The 13,488-nt window shown below is 41.3% G+C and overlaps 1 protein-coding gene across 4 annotated transcripts in view; it reads left to right on the forward strand.

The window, feature by feature from the left end:
• LOC117806729 (protein unc-79 homolog) overlaps nt 1-13,488 on the forward strand; it is a 37,819-nt gene that overhangs the window by 2,926 nt on the left and 21,405 nt on the right. For all 4 annotated transcript variants that reach the window (XM_034675765.1, XM_034675764.1, XM_034675766.1 and 1 more), the window contains 13 exons: nt 365-485; nt 3,699-4,012; nt 4,685-4,855; nt 5,034-5,129; nt 5,236-5,291; nt 6,756-6,885; nt 6,998-7,062; nt 10,225-10,313; nt 10,715-10,755; nt 11,291-11,319; nt 12,473-12,702; nt 12,864-13,035; nt 13,173-13,403. In XM_034675765.1, coding sequence (XP_034531656.1) covers nt 365-485; nt 3,699-4,012; nt 4,685-4,855; nt 5,034-5,129; nt 5,236-5,291; nt 6,756-6,885; nt 6,998-7,062; nt 10,225-10,313; nt 10,715-10,755; nt 11,291-11,319; nt 12,473-12,702; nt 12,864-13,035; nt 13,173-13,403 — 1,745 coding nt within the window. The remainder of the gene's footprint in view (nt 1-364; nt 486-3,698; nt 4,013-4,684; nt 4,856-5,033; nt 5,130-5,235; nt 5,292-6,755; nt 6,886-6,997; nt 7,063-10,224; nt 10,314-10,714; nt 10,756-11,290; nt 11,320-12,472; nt 12,703-12,863; nt 13,036-13,172; nt 13,404-13,488) is intronic.

Here is a 13,488-nt window from a genome sequence, read left to right on the forward strand (position 1 = left end):
TGTGACTAAGTCCTTTCTCATGCTGACCCCTGACCGCATTTTCCAGGGCTCGTCCAGGGACTTGAGCCGGCAACCTTTTGTGCATGCGCTTGTTTCTGTAAGCAATAGTTCAGCGCCTCCTCCAGGGTTTCCTACGACCTCGCTGCTATACTAAAAAGGTCACCTGGTGCAGGCCAAGAGAGCCATGGGAACACTCTTTGTTTGACTTGATAATTGCAGCTTCTGAGCTACAAGCTGCCTCTTTATTAGCCACTGCAACAGCTGCTAGCATGTTCAACCAGCTGCCTTCTCTTTGTACTCATATGATTCTTTTCTCTGTCAGTAGTTTTGATTTGCTTGTTACTCTGCTCTTTATTTTGTCCAGTTGCCTCTAAGATACGATACTTGCAAGAGTATCACAACCGTGTGCAACACAATATTTACCCCGTGCCCTCTGGAACAGACATTGCTAACACACTGAAATACTTTTCCCAAACCCTGCTCAGGTAAGTACCCCGCTCTGGAGCCAACAGGTGAAGTAATAGACTGTAGAATGTTTCATATTTAGCTTCCCTCATGATCAGATACTCAGATTAGTCGTACACACTTTACTTACCACAACAAATGGAAGTAAGAGAGACAGAAAAAGACACAGACTGTAGCAGATTTCCAGTGTAGGTATGGTTTTGTGTTAAAGCAGCAGTGACAGACGGCTCACTTTGTTTATTGATTCAGCGCTCGCTTGCTAGATGAAACCTCCCTGGGGTTGCATGTCTTGTCCTTCCCACAAGAGCCCGGCGGAGAGGGCAGCTCCTCAGGCTCTACAGTTGTAGGGTCAGACTGCTCCCATGGGTGCTGTGAACGCCTGAGGAAGGAACAGCATGTTATTTCCTCCTCTGACATAGGTCAAGTAGGCAGCCATTTTGGACGCATCTTATTTTGTGATGGGTCACTTCTTCTTTTTCCCCTAGCCCAAGCTTTAACATGCACTGTGGCAGTAGAGTATTTCTGTCCACATATGGTTAGCTTGGTTTTACTGCTTATAGCCTCTCAGAAAATATTATCGCCGTCCTAACTTGTTGGCTAATTTACAAAACGGATGGGATTACCAGAGGCAGAACTTGTATGCCCCACTTTTATCATTATTATCAGCTTAGGGTGCAATCTATTTGAGATTGGCAGCCGGCCTCGATTCTACACTTTATGCCTCGGCCCCATAAGGATTATTTCTCTACTGAGTGATGCTCACAGAGTATCCAGAATACTTTGTGCTATGCTGAAGGGCTGTCCAGCACCAGCAGCCAATGTGCTGTTTTAAACATGGCCTCTGATTTGTCTTTGGTACAGATGGAGCATGACAGGAGGGGTTGCAACTGTGGGAACGTGTTAACTTAAGATTTTGTGGCAGTGTCGTTTGAGTGCGAAAGAAAACTCTCTACACTGCTACTTGACTCTCTCTCGTAGCTGGGCCTTTCAGTGCAGATCTGCAGAACAAAATAATCTCCCCTGCCCGTTGGAGGCGTATGAATTCCTCAGCAGGGACTCCAGGATTATCAGTACACCTGTGCTCTCTTAGACCTGAGGTGAAGACAGAGAGAAAAGTGAAAATGAAAGAGAGAATTTGTGATAAAGTAGGAGAAGTGGGCTTTAAAAAAAAGAAAAAGAGAACAGGCATGCGTTACGTTCCTGGAAAGAAAACCTGAAATGTCTTAAAGAGGTGTTGCTGAATCATACATCAACGTTAGTTTCAGGTCAGTTGCAGAGCACGCTAAAAAGAGGGCTTAATTTATTCCATTTATCTGAACTATTTCTGTCTCCTTAAAGATAGATCTGTCATATTTTCTCCTAGCCAGACTCTCTCTGCATCAGTGAGCCGCTCTGACTTCATGCCAATCTGTATCATTCGGATGGATAACTTTAGTGAGCAGAAATCCTATCTAGTAATGCAACAGCCTTATTTTAGATGCCTCAGAGCTTTATCTCTACTACACATACCTGAACATTTGTTATAGCAGGTCTGATTGTACTTTGAATTACTGCTACACATAGTTAATATGGATATTTAGAGTGCAGGGCCTGACAGTCAATGTACGTCATGTGTCTGTACCAGTGCATTTCTACATGTGTTTTATGTGTCGTATATGTTTGTAGTTTTTCGTGTTGTTTGTACGGATGTATGTTATTGACATGTGTGTGTGTCTTTGTGTAAATGTTCAGTGTGTGCGTGAGTGTGTCTGTTTTTGTCTTTGTTCATTGTTCAAAATAATTATGATGTTTTCTATATGGCAGTGAAAAAGTCATACTCTGAGATACAGTCTCTTGTCGTAAAGTAGTCCTCTCTGAGTTTCTTTTGTAAAATAATGCAGTTTTATGAGTGAATCTACACGGACTGAGATCTTACAGAGTATAACTTTGAGGGGATGAGTTAGAAAATGTGACATTCTGTTTTTTTACAGTGTGAAACGTCGCTCTACAGGCCAAACATTATGCATAGTCTAATGTTATGTTAAATAAATGAAATCCCCTTTCTCACTCGCCAGAAATGCTGTAACTCTCCTTTTTGAGTGACCTTTCAAAATAAAAGTAAAAAACAATACATCAGCATTTATAATCTGGGCTTTCATGATAAATCCCAATCATTTGCCTGATAGAACAGCTTAGCTCTTTAGTAATGTGCAGAAAGAAGAGCAATGCTCTCTGGCCCCCCCTTCCCCCCTCCTCCACCCTAGACGCTCCGCACTCAACCCCAACTAATTTCTCCTTTTGTTTTTTCCCTCTCTTAAAATTGAATATGTCCACCACCTTCCCCAGGGGACAGCAAACACAATTGTCCATCCTGCATTAGCTCACAAACATAATGCTACCAGTCATCTCCCCCTGATACAACCTATTCCTTTGTCATTATAGTTTCTCCTCTACCGTAGATTAGTTGTTACATTTATTTAAGAAACCTGAATCCATATGCCTGTTGGATCTCATTATTTCTCCTGATGATACTGGTACAGTATCATAATGTATGCATACGGACATTATTTCTCTGGTGCAATAAACATGTGCTGTGACCTCGGAGCATTTGATCTTACCTCACACACATGTTTATTACTGGCTGAAGCATGTTTCAAAAGTGTCACCTCTGTATTTTCCCTGAACCAATTTGGTGTCACTCCCATCCTTGACAGCCCCACTAAAGACAAGGAAATTTTTTTTTTTTTTTCTTTTTGTCAAATTCCATGGCTCATTGGCCTTTTTTGCATGGTAGCCTCTGACCTTGCTGATTGGAAGACGGCAGCCATCGAGGGACAGTCTTTTGCGCTGTGCCTTTTTGGAGAAGTATGGGGTTGCCACTGAAAACATGCCATTTTTTATATTTTTGCTCCTTGTCACCAGATACGCATGAGATGCAGTGATCATTGCAGTTTGTGCTCATGTCTTTTTTTTCTTTTCCAAGTGCAAAGACAGATAAAATGAGAGAAAATTGAATCAAAGTCACTCAACAGACAAAGCAGGGAAAAATTGCCCGTGCCTTCAGTGATACAGTCAAAGAGTGAGACACTGCATCCTATGTGGGGTTTATCTGGGTTTGTTTTTTTCTATTTACGCTGTCTCTGTAGTGCCATTTCAATGTAATGTGCTGTTTTTTTGTGTCTTTGTTGTCTCTTTTTTTCCCTTGTTCCCTTCCCCTACCCTTCCCTCCCCTTCCCCTCCCGCCCCCGGAGCAGCATTCTGTCCCGCACAGGCAGGAAGGAGAACCAGGAAGCTTCCAATTTGGCCGTGCCCATGACCATGTGTCTTTTTCCTGTGCCATTCCCACTCACCCCATCTCTAAGACCACAAGTCAGTTCCATCAACCCTACAGTTACTCGCTCCCTCCTTTACAGCGTTCTGCGCGATGCCCCGTCAGACCGCGGGGGGCAGGGGCAGCAGAGTCGGGACGCTCAGCTCTCAGAGTACCCCTCTCTGGACTATCAGGGCCTCTATGTGACCCTCGTGACCCTGCTTGACCTGGTGCCCCTGCTGCAGCACGGTCAGCATGGTGAGTCAAGGCCCAGTGCACCACTGTTTGTCATCATCATCCTGAGCCGTCTGGCCTGCATGAAGCCACCGCTGCTTTTTTGGCCTCTTTTTTGTAACGGGAGGAGAGAAGTCCTGCTGAGGAATCTTGAGGGATGCATGGGGTGATGGGGAGCACGCTGGATCCTGTGAACTTAATCGTTCATAAGCCATTGGATACACCAGGCATAGGCTTTCTCTTCTGTGTATCATACCCGGCTGCATGTTTGTTATGTAAAGTGGGAAAAATGTTATACTTGTGTTACAGAGTTAAATATGAAGCTGTACCTTTTGAATACTCTTTGTATACATCTGAGAATGACTTATTTCCAAGGCTGCATCCCAGTCAGCGCTCCTGTTTTTCATGAATATTTACCACTGTTAAAGAAAGCTCAACAGCATGAAAACCATCTTCTACTTTTTCTACTCTTCTTTTCCTGAGGGCAAACTTGACTTCAGTGGCTTTTAAAGAAAGCTTACTGCCCCCAGCTGGAGCTCATTCTCCAACATTTTTTTCACTGTTTTACTATTAAAAGACTGGAATGTTGTGTAATTGTTTTGCTGCATACAGTATGTGAATACTGTATGTACTGTTAATTGAATGAGTTTCTGTGTATCTCTCTTTGTCTTTTTTGCCTTTCTCCTTTCTCATCAGATCTTGGACAGTCCATATTTTACACAACAACTTGCCTCCTGCCCTTTCTCAGTGATGATATTCTCAGCACTTTGCCCTATACAATGATCTCCACTTTAGCCACATTTCCCCCTTTCCTTCATAAAGACATCATTGAGTACCTGAGCACCTCTTTCCTCCCCATGGCTATATGTAAGTATACCTTTTAGAAGTCCATTTACAACTAAGCCACGTGGTCAGATAATTGGTGATTTATGAAATAAAATATGATACCTTTAGGCCGTAACATAAACCAAAACTACTACCTTTATTAACATCTTGAACAAGAGATTTTGAAATGATCTCTTTCTCTTTTTCTTGCTGTCTGTAGTGGGCTCTACTCGAAGGGAGGGGGGAGTCCCGGCTTATGTTAATTTGTCTGCCTCCTCAATGCTCATGATTGCAATGCAGTACACCACAAATCCAGGTGAACCATTGTGTTAGCTTATTTTGAAACATGCATTTAAGTATAATGGAACAGTAACATTGTGTTGTGATGTGTGGTAATGACTCTCTTCACTACTTCTTTCCAGTGTATCACTGTCAGTTGCTGGAGTGTCTAATGAAGCACAAACAGGAAGTGTGGAAGGTATTACATAATGGCAATAGTTGGTCTTTGTATGTAAAGCACAATGGAAGAGTTTCATTTCAAATAGGCACAGAGTCATGGCATAAGATCTTGGCTTGTATTTGTTTCATTGGCCACAACCAAGCGGCAACCTCCGATCTAAAAATATGAGTCCAATGCGGAAGTGCTAAAAACTGCAATTCATCAAAGATCCTCTTGATGCTGGCTCCGGAAGTACTGGAAACCACATACACACTAATTCAAAAAAGCCGATCTTTACAGCAGAAATAAACATGTTTACAGCCTGGTACAAAAGACTGGTGTAGTCTGGATTGCTCATTTCTTGATCAGCACACTCTGTACGGGGGTGACATTTTATCTAATGCGGCAATTTCAAAGATATTAAGATTACGAGTCTTCCAATGAGAGAGGCACAGCTGACTTGACTGACAGGCGGGAACACTGTAGCTGTTGGCTAGGAGGCTCAAAGCCCGCCTCTTTACCTCACACTAGCTCGACAGCAGCAATATGGCTCCCGCCAACGATTGGCCTCAAAACAGTGCTTCAGAAACAGATGGATGACGTCACGGATACTACGTCCATATTTTATACAGTCTATGGCCACAACACACGTACTTGCAGTATGTCACTGTGACTTGTTAAAGGCTGCTAAGAAATCAGATGTATGAAATAAACAAAAAATATCCCAAAGGTAGTCAAAATGTTATTTTACATGTTTTTTAGCCGAGAGTTAGAAAACAAAAACAACAACAAACCAAGGTCACCTGTTAACACCATGTCTTTTCTGTTTTTGTTTTTTTCTTCCCTTGCAAAAAACCTTAAAGCAACACAAAAAAAAACAGGTTCCCCTGCTTCAAAATGTAGCCTGGAGCTTGTTAGTCTCTTAACCCAGACACTTAGATTATTGCCAGATGCTGGGTGGCCTTTAATCAACAGTAACTTTGTTCTCTTCAGCTGCAGTAAACATAAACCTGAGTCTCATTAATACTAAAACATTGAAACTTTGAGCTTGTCGAGACACTATTCCACTTCTTATTGTCACTCACTATCTGTTGCATACACTTAGTCGTGTACTGGCAATATCCAAATATGCTTTACTCTCTCACACTCAAGGTGATTGTTTCTTTCCCACAACACACACACACACGTACTTTATCATAACCCGTCCTAAAAGGCATAAAGTGAGCCTGGTAACACAAACATTCCTGGACCTAAAACTTTTAGTGCTAGCTATAAAATGAGTATTGTTTCCATTTTTTCATAATGACTCTTTGCAAAAGGAATACATTCATTTATCCCAAGATATTTGCCTTTTATTCCTTTTTAAAAATAAATATACATATAAAGGGTAGTCCATGTTGAAATGAAACCCTTCACTTACTATTACTCACATTCATGAGTATGCAAAAGTCTTGAAATAAATGTGTGTTTTGAAATAACTGTTAATGTCTGTACTGTAAACAGGACCTTCTTTATGTAATATCCTACGGCCCATCACAAGTAAAGCCTCCAGCTGTGCAGATGTTGTTTCATTACTGGCCCAACCTGAAGCCTCCAGGAGCCATCAGTGAATACAGGGGGCTGCAGTACACAGGTCAGGCTCTTTTAATGTTACATCTGCTACATGGTATGTCCTTGAACTGACTGGAGGTCTGACCTTTCTACCATTTTTCTCCTTTTTCCCCCCTCATACTGCTAACCTCCAGCCTGGAATCCCATCCACTGTCAACATATCGAGTGCCACAATGCCATCAATAAACCAGCTGTCAAGGTGATTTCAGTACTAACAAGTATATCAAATAAACCTTGAAATATCTTGGTGGATGCATAAAACAGATCCAACATCCCTTGTTACTATGAGAAAATAGATTAGTGGTGCATTCTGTATCCAAAAGCTGTTTCCCTTGAGAACTTCTTCCCGGATGCATGGGGCATGTGTAAAGAATTGACTTTTAGAATTCAACTGTGTGTTGGCGTATTTGCTTTTGTTAGCCCCTTGATAAATAAATCAGTGCATGTCCAGGCTGCTGTGGGAGCTGGGTAATGATATCAGCTTCTATGCTACTTTACACCAGTCTCTGCTGTTGCTGCCCTGCTTTATCAGCTCTGCCTGCCTTTACTCAACTGTGCTCAAAACTGACAAACAGAGAGAAGAAACAGGGGCACGGACAGGGGCCAGATTTCAATTACCAGGAGCAGGGAGGGGGTACATAGGGAGGGGGGGCTTAATTGGAAGCGGTGACCCCGTGCAGCCCCGGAGGAGAGGGTGGCATCAAGTGAGCGCAGTAAATAACATTGCACCGTCTGAACACTGAGGCCATGAGCATTAAGGTTTTGCACAGGGCCAAGCACAGGTTGTAAGAGAACGCAATGCAGCATATGCAGGCAGTCATCCACACAGAGGCTTAGGGAGACAGGTATAAATGTCACATAATTTTGTATGTGCAATATTATGATATACTGCCCTCAGAGAGTACCGCCAGAGGGATAGAAAATATCAGCTGCAGTAACTGTAGTGTGTTACATTTAATTGGAAAGTTTTACAGGTTATTTTATATATTATTTTAGCTTCTTGCTTAAGCGAGGGTTGTCTAATTTTTTTGTTAGAGTGGTACAAGGTTTTGGATCTTTACAAGATACATATCATGTCACTATTTTAAGGTACTTCCACTGTGATATCTTTTTCTCTATTTTCATATAAAATACAACTATAGTTCAGAAAAATACACAAATATATAAAGAAACTAACAATCAGCTTTTGGTACAACAAAATGAATCACTATACTACATATTGAATCATTTTGTTTCTATAAATATATTTTTCTGAAATATCTCCAATGAGGCCATTCTCCTCTAACTTCACACTCAAGGAGGAGCATGCCTATGTTCCCACATGTTACATGTATATACTCTATGCGCATTTGTACTTATCTGATTTTGTTTTTCTGACTTAAGGAAACAAAAACAAGGGTTTGGCATCTTTAAGCTCTGCTTCAGCCGAAACCTGTTTCAGCCTATTTCATTTTATCTTGTAATAATTGTGATTGTGACGATTTCTGCTGCTGCTGCTGCTGATCAAAGTAAAATTACTCAGTCATTCATTTAGTGTAAAGTGCTTCCAAAAAATCTTGTGGGAGGATAGGGCTTAAATTGAAGGGACATGTTTGAAAATGTCCAAGAAATGTGGGAACATAGGGATGACCCCCTAGCTAAAATGCTATTAGAATGCTAAAACAGCTAAAGGCTAAAATTTAAACTCTGACTTCTCCTGATTGATAAGCAGCTGAAAAGATCATGAATATTGAAAAGCCAATCCTTATTTCAAGGTAAAATAACACGTTTGATTATGCAAGCATTCAACTGCATCCTTGCTAATGTCACCATTAGCTAGAAGTGGCTGAATGCTAACATTACATTTTGGAAGTGTTGTACTCTCAATAGAAATGTGTACTCTTAGCTAATGGCAAAGTTAGCAAGGAAATGGTCGGACATTAGGTTTCCTAACATACTGGTGAACAGTTTCAAGAGGTAAAGTAGTATTCAGTCACTTTTCAGCTAACAGCTTTATTTCAATCAGGAGAGACACAGTTTGAAGATTAAATGTTATTTATTATCAGTGGTGGACAGTAACGAAGTACTGTACTTAAGTACATTTTTTGAGTATCTGTACTTTACTTGAGTTTTATTTTTGAGGAAACTTATTACTTTTACTCCACTACATTCAGAAGACAATTATTGTACTTTTGACTCCACTACATTTCTATCAATGCTCTAGTTAATCACTACTTTTGCTTTGAGGTCAGCTCATGAATTTCCTCCTCTTTTCTGAAATCTGATCCCTGAGACAGTAAAATGTGTTTGTGTAGTTCTGTTTGTCTCAGTGGTTTAGCCATACCTGTATGTCGTGTGTTTCCACAGTTGAACATGGAGCAAACACAGAGCAACTTTCACTCAGATCAGGCAGTTCATGTAGAGGTGGTAATGATGGCTATAATTCTCCACCTGAGCACCCATGGTCATATCTTCAGCCCGTGTTAGAGGTTTTTGAAATGAAGAATGATACGTATTGTTTGAAATGTTCACCTTGTTTCCCACTCTGCTCAAACATACAAACATTCACTGTCCAACCTGAGAAAGTGTGTTGAGATACAAAACATTTGTTTCATTCCAGATGAACATTTCAAACTAAGTTGTCTGTTCTTGGAGTAACTTAGTTGCTATTTTTACTCCATGGTATAATTTTTAGAGATTTCAAGTAATGGTTTCTAAATAAACAGAATGTAGGAGAATATACTCCTATGTATTCTTGACTGCACTTATGTATTTTGAAAATACAACGTTTTGAGATTTTTAAAAAAGAACTTTGAATACTTAAGTTTTTTTAAAAGCAAGTACTTCAGTACTTTAACTCCAGTAATAATTTGACAGAGCAACCATTTTTACTTGTATTGGAGTAATATTTGATATGGAGTATCTATACTTTGACTCAAGTAATGAAGTTGTATACTTTGTCCACCACTGTTTATTACAATTTAATGAATAGTGAAACTTGACAGTAATTTTGGGTGTAAGGACTCTATGGGGATAATTTTGTGAGCGTAGGATGTGTGAATTTTGCAGCAGAAGATTAACAAATGACAGCTCCGGAGCACGCAGTTGGAAGAGGGTGAGCTATCGAACAAGGGAGAGGAGAGTTAAACAACTGCTGTGATTGCTTCTATAATCTTCCTGTCTGAACTTTCGCTAGAGCTACATTAGTTAGCTAATGGGGAATCTAGGTAAAATGTTCAGACTCCACTCATCCTCATGTCATGACAGTATTTATTCTTCCTGAGTGTGCAGAAATGGTATCTTTGCTTCTTGTTAAACAATCATCCTGTATAACTTTTAAATACCACATGCATATTCTAACACTTCTCCTCTCACTTTGCAGATGTGTATAGATCCCACTCTTTCTGTTGCCCTGGGAGACAAGCCCCCTCCTCTTTATATATGCGAGGAGTGCAGCCAGAGGATAGCAGGGTATGCCTCTTTTTCACATCTCCTCTCCACCCCCAGGATCCTCCCCCGCCTTAACTGAGCTGCCTTTCCAAACATACATCACATACTGCCTGCCTCATTATTCCCCACCTTTACCCAGGGGAAAACTCATCACCATGGTTACATAATTCCCTTGCTCTGATAATGAGATGATCATCAGAAACCACGCAGCCACTTGTTTCTCTTTCCTCCAGCGTGTACATACTGTAATTGCATGGCTCTCTGTTTTGTACTGTCTTTGATATTGAGGGGGATATATTGTGTTCAGCTTTGTTGGGAGGCTGAGACTGCTGTGTGTACTGTGGGTGTGTTTGTGTTTAGGCTCTGAGGCGCAGTTTGCCTGTATATCAAGACTTGTTTATTTATTTCTTTAACCTTTTCAGAGATCACTCAGAGTGGCTCGTGGATGTGCTCCTGCCCCAAGGTGAGCGTTCACAAACACAAAGTTGTTTGAGTTTCTGTCAGTCTGTCTTACACCTTACAGAGACAAACACACACAGTAAATAGACGGATTTTATTAAGCACAGTAATATGATAGTGAGCAGGGGTGTGACCAAGGGTGGCATGGGCCCCCTTGAGATCTAATGGCCACCCGGAAATCTTAAACTATGATTTAATAATACTAATAATAATACTAATAATACTATTAGAGGGTCATTTATATGAAATAAAAATGGATTCATTTGATGTTGGAGTCATATTTCACAACAAAAATTGCGACACTGTCAAAATCTCAATGCCATCATGGACAACATCCACCTATTTTATATTCGTATTTATATCTTATTTTATTCCTTCTTTAATATTATGACTTTCTTACATACTGTTTATAAGAGCTCTGTAATGAAAGGATTTGCCTCCATGGGATAAATAAAGTATTTCTGATTCTGATTATGACATACTGTAATTATATAGTTATGTAGCATTGTTATTAACAGTCTTTTACTTTGTCATTGCAGCAGAGATATCTGCCATTTGTCAAAAGAAGGTAAGACATTTATTCTAAAATATGAACATTAACGACACAGTCTACTTTCATGCTCATAAGCATTGTGATTTATCCCGTTACAGCATGATGTAATACTGAACATTATCCTGTGTGTCTTCATAATTAGGGCGGATAAACATTGAGTCATTTGTTTTTAAAGATTAACCTTGCTGCATTACAGAATAATGACGTCCAATCTCAAGCTGCGCATGCAAAAACACACAGCAGAAATGAGCTTCACCTTGTGGAAGATATTTCATGTCCTCGTTCAAACCAGTGGAGCTTATTTTATTTATGAACCTTAAATGCTCTTTTGCATCGAGAGGTCTATTCACTGGAAGTGGCTCAGGAAAGGCTGAATGGTTTCCAATGAAGCTGCTCGGGCGTGATGTTTGTTTGCCGTTGTTAAATGTACAGCAGAGGGCAAGTGCTCCCTGCTGGTTTCCAGGGAGACACCTGGAAAACTGAGAGTGGGATTATCTCAGGTATTCCAGTCAGCCTGAGCAGCCACACAGTGGATCCTGTTTTGTCCTGTGATTTATAATCCAAAGCCTCTGATTCTGATCAGGCTTTGTCACAGTTGTTTCACAAAGCTCTTTTAACTCCCAGCTGAACTCACACCAGCTCTGTCATTGTCATCAGAGACATTTTTTTAATAATCTAATAATAGCTTTTTATAAATACACCACGATACCAAAGATAGAACTAACAGTTAACAACAACAACAGCCTCAGTAATGTTCAGATGAGATTTTTACTTGTTGAAAGCTTGCTGGGAGAATGAGAGGACTCACTACCAGAGGACAGATATGTTAATTTGATAGGGAGCAGTGCATCGCTCTAATGGCACAAGATTAGAGGCTGATCAGATTAGGATGCCCCTCTCGTGCCGTGCTTTTTATTTTTAGAAACCTGAGACACTGTGGGGACTCATAAAGACATTCTCAATCACTGCAGATCTCAGAACCAGTGAATTCCTCTTCAGTGCAGTTTGTTGTTTAAGAAACCTTTAGATTCATATTTTTTAGAGGATTTTTTTTTTCTGTGGTTGTGTCATCTTTTTACTTTCCTGCCTGCTGCCCAGAATAGAAATGAACTAATCTCTCCTACTCCTCTTCTTCCTCCTCTTCTCTCTGTTTGTTGGCTCTTTGCAGAACTGTAGCTCTCACGTCAGGAGAGCGGTGGTCACCTGCTTCTCGGCCGGCTGCTGTGGGCGCCATGGCAACCGGCCTGTCCGCTACTGCAAGCGTTGCCATGTCAACCACCACAGCAGTGAGGTGGGGGCTGCGGCTGAGACCCATCTATACCAGACCTCGCCCCCTCCCATCAACACCCGGGAGTGCGGAGCAGAGGAGCTGGTGTGCACTGTGGAAGCTGTTATCAGGTGCATTCACTGTCTATAAACACTGATGAATCACAGCTGCAGTTACAGGGCAAATATGCAGTGCTGTGATATATGTTTTAACACAGATATCATCCTCAGTATGTCTTTACTGCCTCTGTAAATCCTCCTGTTCCTCTCTCATCTTCTCCCTTTCAATCCAGCCTTCTTAAAGAGGCAGAAATACACGCAGAGCAGCGAGAGTTTGAGATGAACAGGCGTCGTCAGATGGGCCTGTCCGCCTCCCACCACTCTCTGGATAACATTGAGTTTGACAACAAAGAGGACGACCAGCACGACCAGCGGCTCCTCAGCCAGTTTGGCATCTGGTTCCTTGTGTGTAATCAATGGCCTTTGCCTCTGTGTCTGTCAATAACAAGATACTGATAAAGATGTGTACAGTGCACGCCTTCTTATCGCTTTCCTGCTGATTCCATGTTTGCACAGCTAATTAATTTTTACTTTTCCTGCAGGTGAGCCTGTGCACACCAAATGAGAACACTCCCACAGAGAGTCTGGCTCGGCTGGTCAGCATGGTGTTCCAGTGGTTTCACTCCACCGCCTACATGATGGACGATGAGGTTGGAAGTCTGGTGGAGAAGCTGAAGCCTCAGTTTGTCACCAAGTGGTTAAAGACAGTGTGTGAAGTGCGATTCGACGTCATGGTGATGTGTCTGCTGCCAAAGCCTGTTGAGTTTGCCCGGGTAAGGCCAAAACCCAGGACAAGTAAAAATGTTTGGGAAAAGTGTTACAGCAGACAAAGGTATCAGACTGTTTATCTAGGTCAGA

The sequence above is a fragment of the Notolabrus celidotus genome, chromosome 22 (assembly GCF_009762535.1).
Source record: "Notolabrus celidotus isolate fNotCel1 chromosome 22, fNotCel1.pri, whole genome shotgun sequence".
Lineage (NCBI taxonomy): Eukaryota > Metazoa > Chordata > Actinopteri > Labriformes > Labridae > Notolabrus > Notolabrus celidotus.